This window comes from Zootoca vivipara, chromosome 10 (genome assembly GCF_963506605.1).
Source record: "Zootoca vivipara chromosome 10, rZooViv1.1, whole genome shotgun sequence".
NCBI lineage: Eukaryota > Metazoa > Chordata > Lepidosauria > Squamata > Lacertidae > Zootoca > Zootoca vivipara.
The window spans coordinates 32,562,505-32,575,458 of NC_083285.1; the positions used below are offsets into that span (position 1 = coordinate 32,562,505).

At 42.9% G+C, this 12,954-nt stretch overlaps 1 protein-coding gene across 1 annotated transcript in view; it reads right to left on the reverse strand.

The window, feature by feature from the left end:
• Positions 1 to 12,954, reverse strand: part of PPFIA2 (PTPRF interacting protein alpha 2) — a 260,822-nt gene that overhangs the window by 106,296 nt on the left and 141,572 nt on the right. The window contains exon 3 of the mRNA XM_035128598.2: positions 5,124 to 5,186. Within this exon, the coding sequence (XP_034984489.1) occupies positions 5,124 to 5,186 (63 nt within the window). The remainder of the gene's footprint in view (positions 1 to 5,123; positions 5,187 to 12,954) is intronic.

Here is a 12,954-nt window from a genome sequence, read left to right on the forward strand (position 1 = left end):
TAATCGGGCTCTAAGATTTAGTCAGATCTTCTGAAAGTTAAATTAGGCAACGACTTCCTTGAATCACAGGGCAAATCCTATAATTGCTAAAATATGAATACATCTATCTGGAAAAGACCCTCCCCTTCTGACTAAGCTGATCTATGTACAAAGCTACAATTTATATCTTGCCCCAGGGAGCCTACTGAATTTGTTCTGCTTATTTTCCATAAGTTATTTTAAGATATAAGCAACATTATTCCAGCACCATCAAACAATGCTTCTAAAACTGTACCACATAATTTATCTTGCTGGCCTTTGACATGCTATCATTGTTTATTTTGGAATGTGAATATTAGGTGCGCACACACCTTGTATATAATTTGGAACAGTTGGATGATTCAACATAGCCCATATAATATTCCACCCCAGCCCTAACAAGCACGTAAAAAAACAAAACAAAACCCAAAGAGGAAGTTAGGATTATTCAAACTGGATCTTTTCACTCCCACCCTCTCTGTACACTGAAGCTACTACAATCTACCAAGCAAACCCATTCACAACATCCAATACGTATTTCAGCAAAATAAGTAGGAAAAGCTTTATTTCAGGCATTATCACTGAAAGAGAAAAAGCAGGTAAAGTGGGTCTGAGAGGTGCACATTTAGCACCACTTCTCAGAGGCCATACAAATCCTCCACGCCCTTTGCATGAGCACATTTAGTTATTTATTTATTGAATTTGGGCAAAAACATCTTGGACTGGGGCGGCAAGGGAAGGGTAATCAACTCTGAGATAATTCTCTGCTCTTCCTCTTTGCCTATGGTGGCTTTTCTTGCAAAAAAAATAAATAAATTAAAAAGGGAGGGGGCATGGAATTTGCTGTGATTTTTTTGCATGCAACATGTAGCTTGGCTATAACATGTTCTGGGAGCAATGACTCTTCTTTAGGGCTCATCGCTTAAAATCATATTCCTTTGTTGCCGGAGCTGCCTCCTAAGCTTTAAGGCTCAGGCGTCTCCCTAAACAGCTTCTTCTATTTTGCTTCCCTCTTTCCGTCACCTTTTTGTCAAGTCAGTGTGCATTTTGCTAGCTTTTGTGGCACACTTCCAAAAACTGCACTGCCAACTGTGTTACTGTAGAGCCAGAGGCAGCATTGGAAGGGGGCGGTGGAGAGGCTGTGGCCTAATTCTCACTCAGCCTTCTCATGCCATGTCTGCATGATCCTCCAAAATGTCTTACTCCTGATGTCTAGAGCCCAGGCAGTGCTTGTTCTCATCATCAACACAGTCGCTTTTGTTTGGAGCAGCATTCATTAATGTGACACTGCCCGCCCCCCCTGCTTGCATGCTGTCTGAAGGAGTACAACCCAGATCTAGATCTGGCACCTTAATGAGAATTAGGGTTGCATTTCCAAGCATGCATGATTATTCCCAGAGGAGCACTTATACCTCTGTATATGAGGAGGTATGAAAAACAGCCATGCCGAATGCTCTCAAAATGAGCTGCTGCTCTGCAATTTAATCTTGAATATACCCAAGAGCAGGCTCTTGAGCCTTGCCCTCTGCAATCATTGATATGTCTTCGCTCTCCTCCCCTCCCACACTGAAACCATAAAAACAGAAGCCAGAATTGCTGATTCTGATGACTGCCGCAATGAAGAGCTTGCAAACTCCGCAGAGAGACTGTACCTTCTTCACAGCTGCCACACAGACACCTTCCTTCCAGTATAGCTGGGGTGGTCAACTCCCAAGAGACTGTGATCTACTCACAGAGTTAAAGACTGGCAGTGATCTACCCCCTTTTGGGGGGTGTAGGGCAAAAATGTTGAGCTTTTTTTTTAGGGGAGCCAAGCTTGTTTAGATTCTTTGCGGGGAGCCAGTGATCTACCAGAGATGTCTGGTGATGTACTGCTTACAACAGAATGCAATATCATTACTCACTACTGTACACTGATCTGGCTCTGCTCCCTAACTGCATTGTATTGGGGGGTGGAGTCGGGAAAGCAGAAGGACGGTGGATAACAGCCCTGCTCCTGACCTGCTCAGCTTTATGTTTGTATAGATCTTACAAGCAATGGGCTGTTTCTGCAGGAGCAGAAGCACTGAAAAATATTGTTCAGTGCACAGAAAGAGACCTAGGTGCTTTCAAGTTCATATACAGTCGTATCTTGGAATTCAAATGGCTTATTTTCCAAACGTTTTGGCTTGTGAACGATTGAAAACCGGAAGTGATTGTTCCAGTTTTGGAAAATTCTTTTGGAAGCCAAACATCCAGTGGAGCTTCCTGCAGCCAATCGGAAGCCGCCCCTTGGAAGTCGAATGTTTTGGAAGTCGAATGGACTTCTGGAACGGATTCCATTTAACTTCCAAGGTATGTCTGTATTAAGCTGGATATATAGAGATTCTCTGTCCTGACCACAAGGGGCACGGATAGCCAATGTGGGTAGTGAGGTGGATGACAGGGTGGGCTGGAGTTGCAGGACCTTGGACAGCAGCAACGAGCAGGACTAGAGAGGAACAGGAATGGGGAAAATGCAGTTAAGAAGAAATAACTTGGGGGAATTGTGGGCAGTGGGAAAGATGTGAGGTTGATAATTTGGCCCTAATCCTAGCATGATCGTGCAGTCTTTTTTTAAAAAAAAGGTCTGATAAGAGACAGAGGAGTACGTGAGTCCATATGAATAGTCATCCAATTGACTCATAGGATATCACCCACCTTTTCTAAAAGCAGGATTCTATCTAATTATAGCTGTGAAGCCAGAGGAAACAACCTGTCAGGTGGTTCTTGCTATCTGCGACTAGGTGCACAATGCACTCCAGTAATGGATGTCCAATGGGGCCACCAGAAAAAGGCTGCCTTGCTAAGCACACTTAAAGGTAAAGGGACACCTGACCATTAGGTCCAGTCGCGGACAACTCTGGGGTTGCAGCGCCCATCTTGCTCTATAGGCCGAGGGACCCGTGTACAGCTTCCAGGTCATGTGTCTAGATCAGGCGTCCCCAAACTGCCACCCTCCAGATGTTTTGGCCTACAACTCCCATGATCCCTAGCTAACAGGACCAGTGGTCAGGGAAGATGGGAATTGTAGTCCAAAACTTCTGGAGGGCCGAAGTTTGGGGATGTCTGGTCTAGATCCAGCCCTGGTTTGTTCTAAAAAATTTCCCTTACCTTCTATGTAGTATACATTACTCTCTTCACCCCACCCTTGCTGTTTGAAACCAAATTGTTAGGTTTCTTCCACGTGAATGTGTGTATGTATATATTTATGTATGTATATTGCACTAAAAACAGAAAGGAATTACTTTCACCTGTTTTCCAGAACAGTAGCTGCATTGGTCTGCATTGTTCATCTAAAAAACAAACACAAAAATTGGAGTCCATTATCTGCGAGAAACCCTAACAAACTCACTGAGGTTACTGCATAGAGCCATGGAACTTTCTAGGATGGGAAATTTTAGATCCGAGATGGCAATGGTGAAAACTGAAGCGGAGTAGTCCTTCTTTCAGATTACCAGTAGTTAATCCAATGCCTCTCTTGTCCTCCAGCGTGGCTGTAAGGAAGAGATTAGAATCTTCTGATCTTGATCAACCACAGTTTAGTATGTCACCTAAACTGTGGTTTACCTTAACTATATTTTGATAAGCCAGTTGCTTAAAATAATGGTTTGAAATTGGCATGCTTCACCAACCATTGTTAGGCTTAGCCAGAGTTTGTGAGGGTTTGGGACAACACAGCAGGCTATTGGTTAATCTGCCACAGAAGTGAAAGTGTGCAAGCTCCTTATTGCAGGAGAAGAGCCTGAGACTTGCCTAGACAATGGTTTAGCATTATGTCTTAAGCAGTCTAGGCTCCTCTCCATGTGATATTGAACACTGTTTTTGCAGAGCTCCCTATATTACACAGAGAGTTGCATACATTTGTAGGCTCTGTTTCAATCAGCAAATGAAGGCACCCAAGCTGAGGGGCAGTGTGCTGCCATGATCCTGCACACATTCAGTATTAATCAAAATATTATTATTATTTATACCCCACCCATCTGGCTGGGCTTCCCCAGCCACTCTGGGCGGCTTCCAACAAAATATTAAAATACAGTAATCCATCAAACATTAAAAGCTTCCCTAAACAGGGCTGCCTTCAGATGTCTTCTAAAAGTCTGGTCTGTTGACTGTGATCTACCAAAACCTCCCGGGGATCAACCAGTAGATCAAGATTGACCTGTTGGACCTCCCTGACCTATAGGATTGCCCTGCCAATAAAACCAAAGAGGCTGCTCCGATAGTGACATCTCTGGATGATTGAAATCTGCTTATTCAAATAACTGTCCTGTACATATGTAAATGATTCAAGAATATATTAACTTTTGTTATTGATCCAGATTCTAACCGGTTTTCATTATATACATAAATCTTATGTTGTGTGTATGCTGGGGTGGTGAAGGAAACAGCAGGAAGCAGAGTCATTGAGTATCCTAGAGGAAACACCTGAGAGATGTTATATTTCAGTATATAATTTTTTTAAAAAATTGTCAAGTAGCACCTTAAGAAACCACCTAAGAAGTGTGCATGCACATGAAAGCTTATACCAAGAACAAACTTAGTTGGTCTCTCAGGTGCTACTGGACAATATATTGCATCAGACCAACACGGCTACCTACCTGAATATTTCAGTATATGATAGATGCAAAGTAATTCATTTTCTGCAAGTGGCTGTTGTTGTTGGGGTGATAGCGGATTATGTAGAATGCAAAGACTGCTTATGCACTACAAGCTTATGAATAAGGTTTATTTACTAAGAAAGAACAACTTTAGTTCCTTAGGTGATCAGGCCAAGTTTCGAAGTTAAATAAACATGGCCTTGAGGTGCTGCATCCTTTATTCCAAATGATGAGAGCACTGAGCTGGGAGGAAGCAACTCTGAGAGAACTGTGGCAATGTAATCACAGACATTACTAGCAAAGCTGTCAAACTATAAGAGAAATGCTTTAACGGCAATTCAGTAACCAGCTTAGATCCTTCACTTGTAGTATAATACACAGCATGCCTGAAATGAACATGATGTCGTAAGATGACAGAAGAGCAAATTCACATAATGAGATTTTGCATTTATAATCAGACAAAAATCCAAGATATGTAGAACATACATTAGGGCAGGATATGGTCCTTTGAATGTTATTCTCAATGTTCGTACCAGCAGCAACCGTCATCTGAAAAAGTGTGCAACAGAGAGTCCACTGAATTGAAAGGATTTGCTTTAAAAACAACATACACATATAAATAATGCAACAGAAACATGAATGTATTTTCATTTCCACTCAACTGCGACAGTTAATCTCACATTGCAAATTAAAAATTATTGTAGATTAGCAGAGTAAGAACATATTGCTGATTGTAGAGCAAACAGGTTATTATTGATTGAAAAACGCCAGAAAACCATTACTTGTATGCAATATGCTTATAGTTTAGTTCTGGTGACTTTAGAGTAAACAGAAATGTGGGGTTTACTGTTCAAGGTCATGATCCCACAGAGGAGTTCTCCCGCACAAGGCCAACTGCAACAAATGGGAGTTGTGCAAGAACACAACTAAGTCAGTATGTCGGTCCCATTCATTTTTAACAGTGCATGCACAAGAGAACATCTGCCTGGATTGTACCCCATATCCAGGGCGCTATCTGCACTATACATTTAAAGGGTCCTCATACCACTTGAAGCAGTCATGACTTCCCCCAGAGAATCCTGGGAGCTTTAGTTTGTTAAGGGTGCTGAGCATTGTTAAAAGACCCTATTTTCCTCACAAAGCTACAATTCACAGAGGTCTCTGGGAAGAGGAAGTGACCACTATACTACTTTGAAAACTGTAGGTCTGTGAGGGGAATAGGGAGCACCCTTAACAAACTACAACTCCCAGCATTCATTGGGCAGGAAGTCACAGATGATTAAAGTGGTATGCTGCTGCTGCTTTAAATGTACTGCATAGTACAGATGGGGCCAAAATCAATGTGTGTTGCTATGGACACTCAAGACTATTCTGCACACAGTACTTGCTGACAACTCACACACTTATGAGCATTATGAATCTTGAAGTCCCACAAACACATCATGCCAAAATTTGTTATGCAACCAAGTTTATTGGCCGAGACAAGCCTAGCAGACGTTGAAATATATACAAATCATTTATATTTTGATGCACTTTTAAGACATATTCATGAAAGGAATAAAATTTATAACACAATAATTATTATGCTTTCTCTACTTTACAAGATAAAATGCTTTTTTATTTGATGCAGCAAACATTAAATTTTCATAACCTGAAACAAGCAGCTCTTGTCCACACATGTTTTAAAATGCTCTTTCTTTTTTATGTTACTGCTAAACTGTCTGGCAGGAATTTACAATGCATTGGTGAAATTATTTCTTGCTGCTTTCAAATGTTTAGAAATTTAGATCATGGTCCATGGGCGTACCCAGGATCAAAACTGGGGGGGGCAAGGGGAGGGGCCAAGGCACGGAAGGGGAGGGGCCACAAAGTGGGCGGGAACGGCGAACTCACGCTCCGCCGGGCTGTGCCCCTCCCTAGAAGCAGGGCTGGTGGGCGGAGGCGGAGCCCAGCCCAGCGGAGCGTGAGTTCAGCGTTCCCGCCCGCCCCGCCGTGCTCTCTGGTTCCCCGCCGCGCTTGGCCTTGCCTAAGGGCGCGCCGGGGAGCTGGAGGGAGGGTGCGGCGCGGCACGGCGGGAATGGCGAACTCGCGCTCCGCCGGGCTGTGCTCCGCCTCTGCCCACCAGCCCTGTTTCTAGAGTAGGGCAGCTGCCCTAACTTGCCCCGTGGTGGGTACGCCCTTGTCATGGTCCAAGGGACTCTGCACAAATCTTAATTCCACCTCACTCCCGAGAGTTTTTGTCTCATAAGGCACATTCAAACTGCCCTTTAAACTCACTTGAGTTCAAACAAAACAGTCAGGATCATAGCTGCCAAGTTTTCCCTTTTCTTGTGAGGAAGCCTATTCAGCATAAGGGAAAATCCCTTAAAAAAAGGGATAACTTGGCAGCTATGGTCAGGATTTGGCACAATAAATATTTACAAAAAAGTAGGGTGTGGGAAATACCACTATCAGCACTGTCCCTTTCAATATTCGCAAAACTGATTTTTCAAGTTTTAAGAGTAACACTCCGGGGGGGGGGGGATGTTACCCAGTGTTGACAGTGTGTATGTGTGACTATACAGACTGTGACAGGATACCTGGGGAAGTATTCAACAAGTTTTAGTCAGAGTAGACCTACAATGAAATTATTGGACCTAACTTACCGTAGTCACGTTCATTAATTTCAGTGGGTCTACTTAGTTGCAAACCACTCACAAGATTTAATCACTGAGCCACACATATCAAGACTCCTCTTTTCCTCAGTGGAGGCTGCTCTAGAGTAAACCATTTTAGACTTCTAGCCCAAATGTCTTTTGACTAACAAGCATAAATTGTACAGATAACATGCAGGTCTAACAATATCAGTATTCTGTTGTTGTTGTTGTTGTTGTTGTTGTTGTTGTTGTTGTTGTTACCTTTTCAAGGTAAGAAATATAAATTTTGTTCCAAAAATCTGCCTAAAAATAAACCCTATATACTCATCAGTATTATAGATAGGGAGGTGGAAGAGGGGCAGAGTTAAATTCAATATTATTTAGGAATGTACAGTACACTATTAAGTTCAGTTTGCTGGGAAAGTGAAGCACAATGTCACTACTTTACAAACTAAGCTCACATTAAACTTGCAGGAGAACTCTTAAAAACTGTAAAGTCACTGAATTTTTATAAGAACCAGTTAAAAAGCAGACGGTAAACTGGTTTCTCAAAACTGTATTTTCACAATGAAAATATGTCGTAATTGTAGCATTCTGTGGCCCCATCTGCACAATTAAAGCAGTGCCATGCCACTTGTCCAACAAGCGTCACGGAAACTGCCATTCCTTTAGGGTGCTGAGAAGTTGCTAGAAGATTCCTACTCCCCTCTGCAATTCCCAGAGTGGATTAGCAATAAACCCCTCCTCCCAGGGAACTCTGGGAATTGTAGCAGGGAGTGGGGGGGGTAGGGAATAGAGATCTTCTAACAAGTCTCAGCATCCTTGATAAACTACCATTCTGAAGATTCTTGGGGAGAAGCCGTTATTGCTCAAAGTGGTCTGAAAGCACTTTAAATGTATACATCCATGTTTATAAAAAGGGAGCGAGAGTATCTGTCACAGTAAACAGCAGCGGTCTTACCACGCTACGTGCAGAACAGCAGCCAGGATTCCAGATCTTGATCCTCTGTAGCCAGCCAGCCAAATCCATTGAACATACTCAGCTGCCATAGCACAAACAATCATTTGCTCTACGTCAGCTAAAGCAGCCCTCCAGACTTGGCAAGTGGGACAGACGTGCCCAGCTCTGCTCAACCTGCCCTTCGACCCCCTTACAATAAGCAGTGGCTGTTAACATTCAGGGTTCTAATTGGCATAAGAGCCGCTGTTACTTTGAACCCCCTCCCTTCCGCTGCCTGGGCACCAAAAGAGGGCTGGCAACCCTTGGCTGAAGGCAGATGTTTGCATCAGTGCTGAAGACGTGAGGTCACAGAGCTAATGCCAAGGGGTTATTGTGCCCTCAGCAACTGCATCACACCTGATTCTATTATTCTTTGCCAGAGAAAAATGGCAGAGTCATAAGTTTCATTTTAAGATTTCTAGGAATCCTTCCAAGAATACTGAAAATATATCGTTGGTATATTCACTCGTGCACAATGTCACAATTTGCTTTTAGGTTTCCCCCGCCGCGCAGATAAAGTGTATATGTCCTATCATTAGTGATCTTCTGATAATGCCACATTAGATTTACCCACTTATTAATGTCATTTTGTTCAGGATCCAACTAGTGCTTTAATTCAGGGGTCCCCAAACCAAGGCCCAGGGGCTGGATCCAGCCCAATCGCCTTCTAAATCCGGCCCGCAGACAGTCCGGGAATCAGCATGTTTTTACATGAGTAGAATGTGTCCTTTTATTTAAAATGGATCTCTGGGCTATTTGTGGGGCCTGCCTGGTGTTTTTACATGAGTAGAATGTGTCCTTTTATTTAAAATGCATCTCTGGGTTATTTGTGGGGCATAGGAATTCGTTAATATTTTTTTTTCAAAATATAGTCCGGCCCCCCACAAGGTCTGAGGGACAGTGGACCGGCCCCCTGCTGAAAAAGTTTGCTGACCCCTGCTTTAATTGATTCGGAAGGTTTATCCATATCTAGGCCCTTACTCTCCATAGCAAAGTCCATTGGGTACAATTCAATGACTCTGGCTGTCTATAACACCACACACTGAAAGCATATTACTTCTCCCAAAGAACCCTGGTAACTGTAGTTTACCCCTCACAGAGCTACAATCTCCACACCCTTTTAAAAACTACAATTCCCAAGTTTTTTGGGGGCGGGGGCGGTGCAAGTCATGTGATTATAGATTATTTAAATGAGTTTTAAATGTATGCTGTGCACACAGCCTGTGACCTAGAAGACATCACGGCCGTACCTGTTGAAAAGCAGAAAAGTAAACTACACTTTGAATCCTTCAGATTCTTTTTCATGGCTTTTTAAAACAACAATAGCCAGATAATGATATTTGCTTCAAATAGCAGCAGCTTCAGGAAGGAGGATCATTTTCATCTACAGATCTCTGCATCATGGTTCAGATCCAGACCAGATCATTCTGATCATTTTTTAAAAAAGAAGAAAACCTCAAGCACAGAATTCAAAGACATGGTTAATTTTGCATCTAGTTTGAACCTAAAGATCCTACTGATGTATCTGATGCTCTCATATGCATTTGAGCATCATTTCTAATTCTTCACCCTCTGCAGTCCTAATAGCCTGATCCTGTTCATGTTTACTAGAAAAATAATTCTTACTGGAGGTACTTCCATATTAGCATGCTAAGGAGCACAAATTGAGCCTCTCTCTCTCTCTCTCTCTCTCTCTCTCTCTCTCTCTCTCTCTCTCTCTCTCTCTCTCTTTTAAAGGTATGCAGGTAGTTTCCCCAGTGAAAATTATATACAGTAGATGACATATTTCCAGAGCTCCTTTAACTAGAATAAAAAATAAGCACAGTACTTGAAGATTCATTTTATATGTTCCTTGCACAATGCTCAGAATGACCCTTCATTTGGGTGAATGAAGTGATTTATACGGCCCACTCTCTTCAGGTCCATCAAAGTTGCCTTTGTGACTGTCACCTTATCTATAACAGTCAGCTTGTTCTATGTAGACATTGATCTTTTGTTGTTAAGAGTACTGAATCAAACAGCCTGCTTTTATTTCTGTCTCCTTTTAAAAAGATAAACCACTGATTGATTTGGCTGTTGGCTTTGCCCCTATCATCCTTGGCCAGCCAATTTCGCCTTATAGCATCATTCTGAAACCATTTACCTGGGAAGCTTACCACCAAAACCAGTCAGAACATTGTCTAGTAGGCTGTTGTCAAGATTTCCTGTTAGAGTCTTTCTACATGGGTCAATCAATGTGCACCTCCCTCCAGAATATTTTAGGTATGTTTCCGAGCACAGTTCAAAGTGTTGGTGCTGACCTTTAAAGCCCTAAATGGCCTTGGTCCAGTATACCTGAAGGAGCGTCTCCACCCCCATCGTTCTGCGGTCTGAGGACTGAGGTCTAGTGCCTAGGGCCTTCTGGCGGTTCCCTCATTGCGAGAAGCCAAGTTGCAGGGAACCAGGCAGAGGGCCTTCTTGGTGGTGGCGCCCGCCCTGTGGAACACCCTCCCATCAGATGTCAAAGGGAAAAACAGCTACCAAATTTTTAGAAGACATCTGAAGGCAGCCCTGTTTAGGGAGGCTTTCAATGTTTAATAGATTATTTTATTTCATTTCTCTGTTGGAAGCTGCCCAGAGTGGCTTGGGAAAACCAGCCAGATGGGCGGGATATAAATAATAAATTATTATTATTATTATTATTATTATTATTATTATTATTATTATTATTAGGCATTCTGCCATCATATACATTTATGTGTGGTAATCTTCTGTCCTTTGACTCCACAGTCCTCAACCATTTAAAGGTCTCCTACATCCTCAAAAGATTCCACCCTTTCTGCTCCACATTCTTAGAACTACTTTTAAGAACCCCTGTCAGATTCCAAACCTCTTACTTAGGGGGCCGCCAGCCAAGTGCCTACAGGTGCCAGTGTGCCTACCAGTACCATCTAAGGTGACTATGAAATGTCTTGGTCAATATCCCTTCAGAAATCCACAATCCACAAGGTAATGTTTGCCTTTCTTGCTCAGTTCCTGTTTGTTCCTCAGCCTCTCCAACATTGAACGTGCCTGCTTAAGCATGCCCATATTTCACTGGATGTCACCATTGGGCACCCTTTCCATTCCAAACAGAGGAGGGCTGCAAAGAGCTTATCACTGAGAGAGTGAGCACAAGAGTTGCTGATGTCGCCCCCCCCCATCAATGGGATAGCTGATGGGGGGGGGAAACATGCCTGCATCATCTTGCACTCCTCTTTCTCCTTCCCTCTCTCCCTCATCCTTTCTCTCTTCCTCTCCAATTTGGCGGTCCCTGTGTTATACCGGAACCCCACAATAGCCACTTTGTGATTGGCACCCCTCCCCCCAGCACACTCTTAACATTCAAAAAGGTTGGCGACCCATATCTCATTCACTTCAAATCATAGAACTGTAGAGTTGGAAGGGGTCCCAAGGATCATCTAGTCCAGCCCCCTGCAATGCAGGGATAATTCCCTCTTCAGAACACACCAAGTTTCCCAGTTCCTTTTTATCCACATAAATATCCTCCCTGCTACTCTCTCCCATCTGATTTGTCCTGTGTCCCTATATGATTTCTTACAACAGAAACGTGGAAAACTTTAGTGTCTGTCATTCCCATACTTTCAAAATCACAAGGCTTCGAATCAGTACTTAGTCAGAGGTAAGAACGTGATACAAGATTGATGCTTATGATTCAGAGGAAGACTTTCCTTGGAGACCTCCCAACAAACTATCCACGCTTATGCCCACATAAAAACTGATCTACAAAAAAGACATACTGCATTAATTAGGCAATACTACATATATTTCCATATTGGGATGGGGGGGGGGGCAAAACAGAGCTTGGCGTTCATAGCCATGAGTCTCTGACAAAAGCGGCCTTGAAAAGATTAAGAAAAACTGCAACTTTTAATAAAGTTGTGACAGAGCATTCTGTCCTTTGAAGTGTTAGCTTGATGGTTATATGGAGAGGGTCTCATAAAATGATGGCAGAAAACATGTGGTAATTAATTCCTCACTTTTTGATGGCAGAAAGTGATAAGGAATTAAAGAACCTTTTAATGAGGATGAAAGAGGAGAGTGCAAAATATGGTCTGAAGCTCAACATCAAAAAACTAAGATCATGGCCACTGGTCCCATCACCTCCTGGCAAATAGAAGGGGAAGAAATGGAGGCAGTGAGAGATTTTACTTTCTTGGGTTCCATGATCACTGTAGATGGTGACAGCAGTCACGAAATTAAAAAAAACACCTGCTTCTTGGGAGAAAAGCAATGACAAACCTAGACAGCATCTTAAAAAGCAGAGACATCACCTTGCCGACAAAGGTCCGTATAGTTAAAGCTATGGTTTTCCCAGTAGTGATGTATGGATGTGAGAGCTGGACCATAAAGAAGGCTGATCGCCAAAGAATTGATGCTTTTGAGTTATGGTGCTGGAGGAGACTCTTGAGAGTCCCATGGACTGCAAGAAGATCAAACCTATCCATTCTTAAGGAAATCAGCCCTGAGTGCTCACTGGAAGGACAGATCGTGAAGCTGAGGCTCCAATACTTTGGCCACCTCATGAGAAGAGAAGACTCCCTGGAAAAGACCCTGATGTTGGGAAAGATTGAGGGCACTAGGAGAAGGGGACGACAGAGGACGAGATGGTTGGACAGTGTTCTCGAAGCTACAAACATGA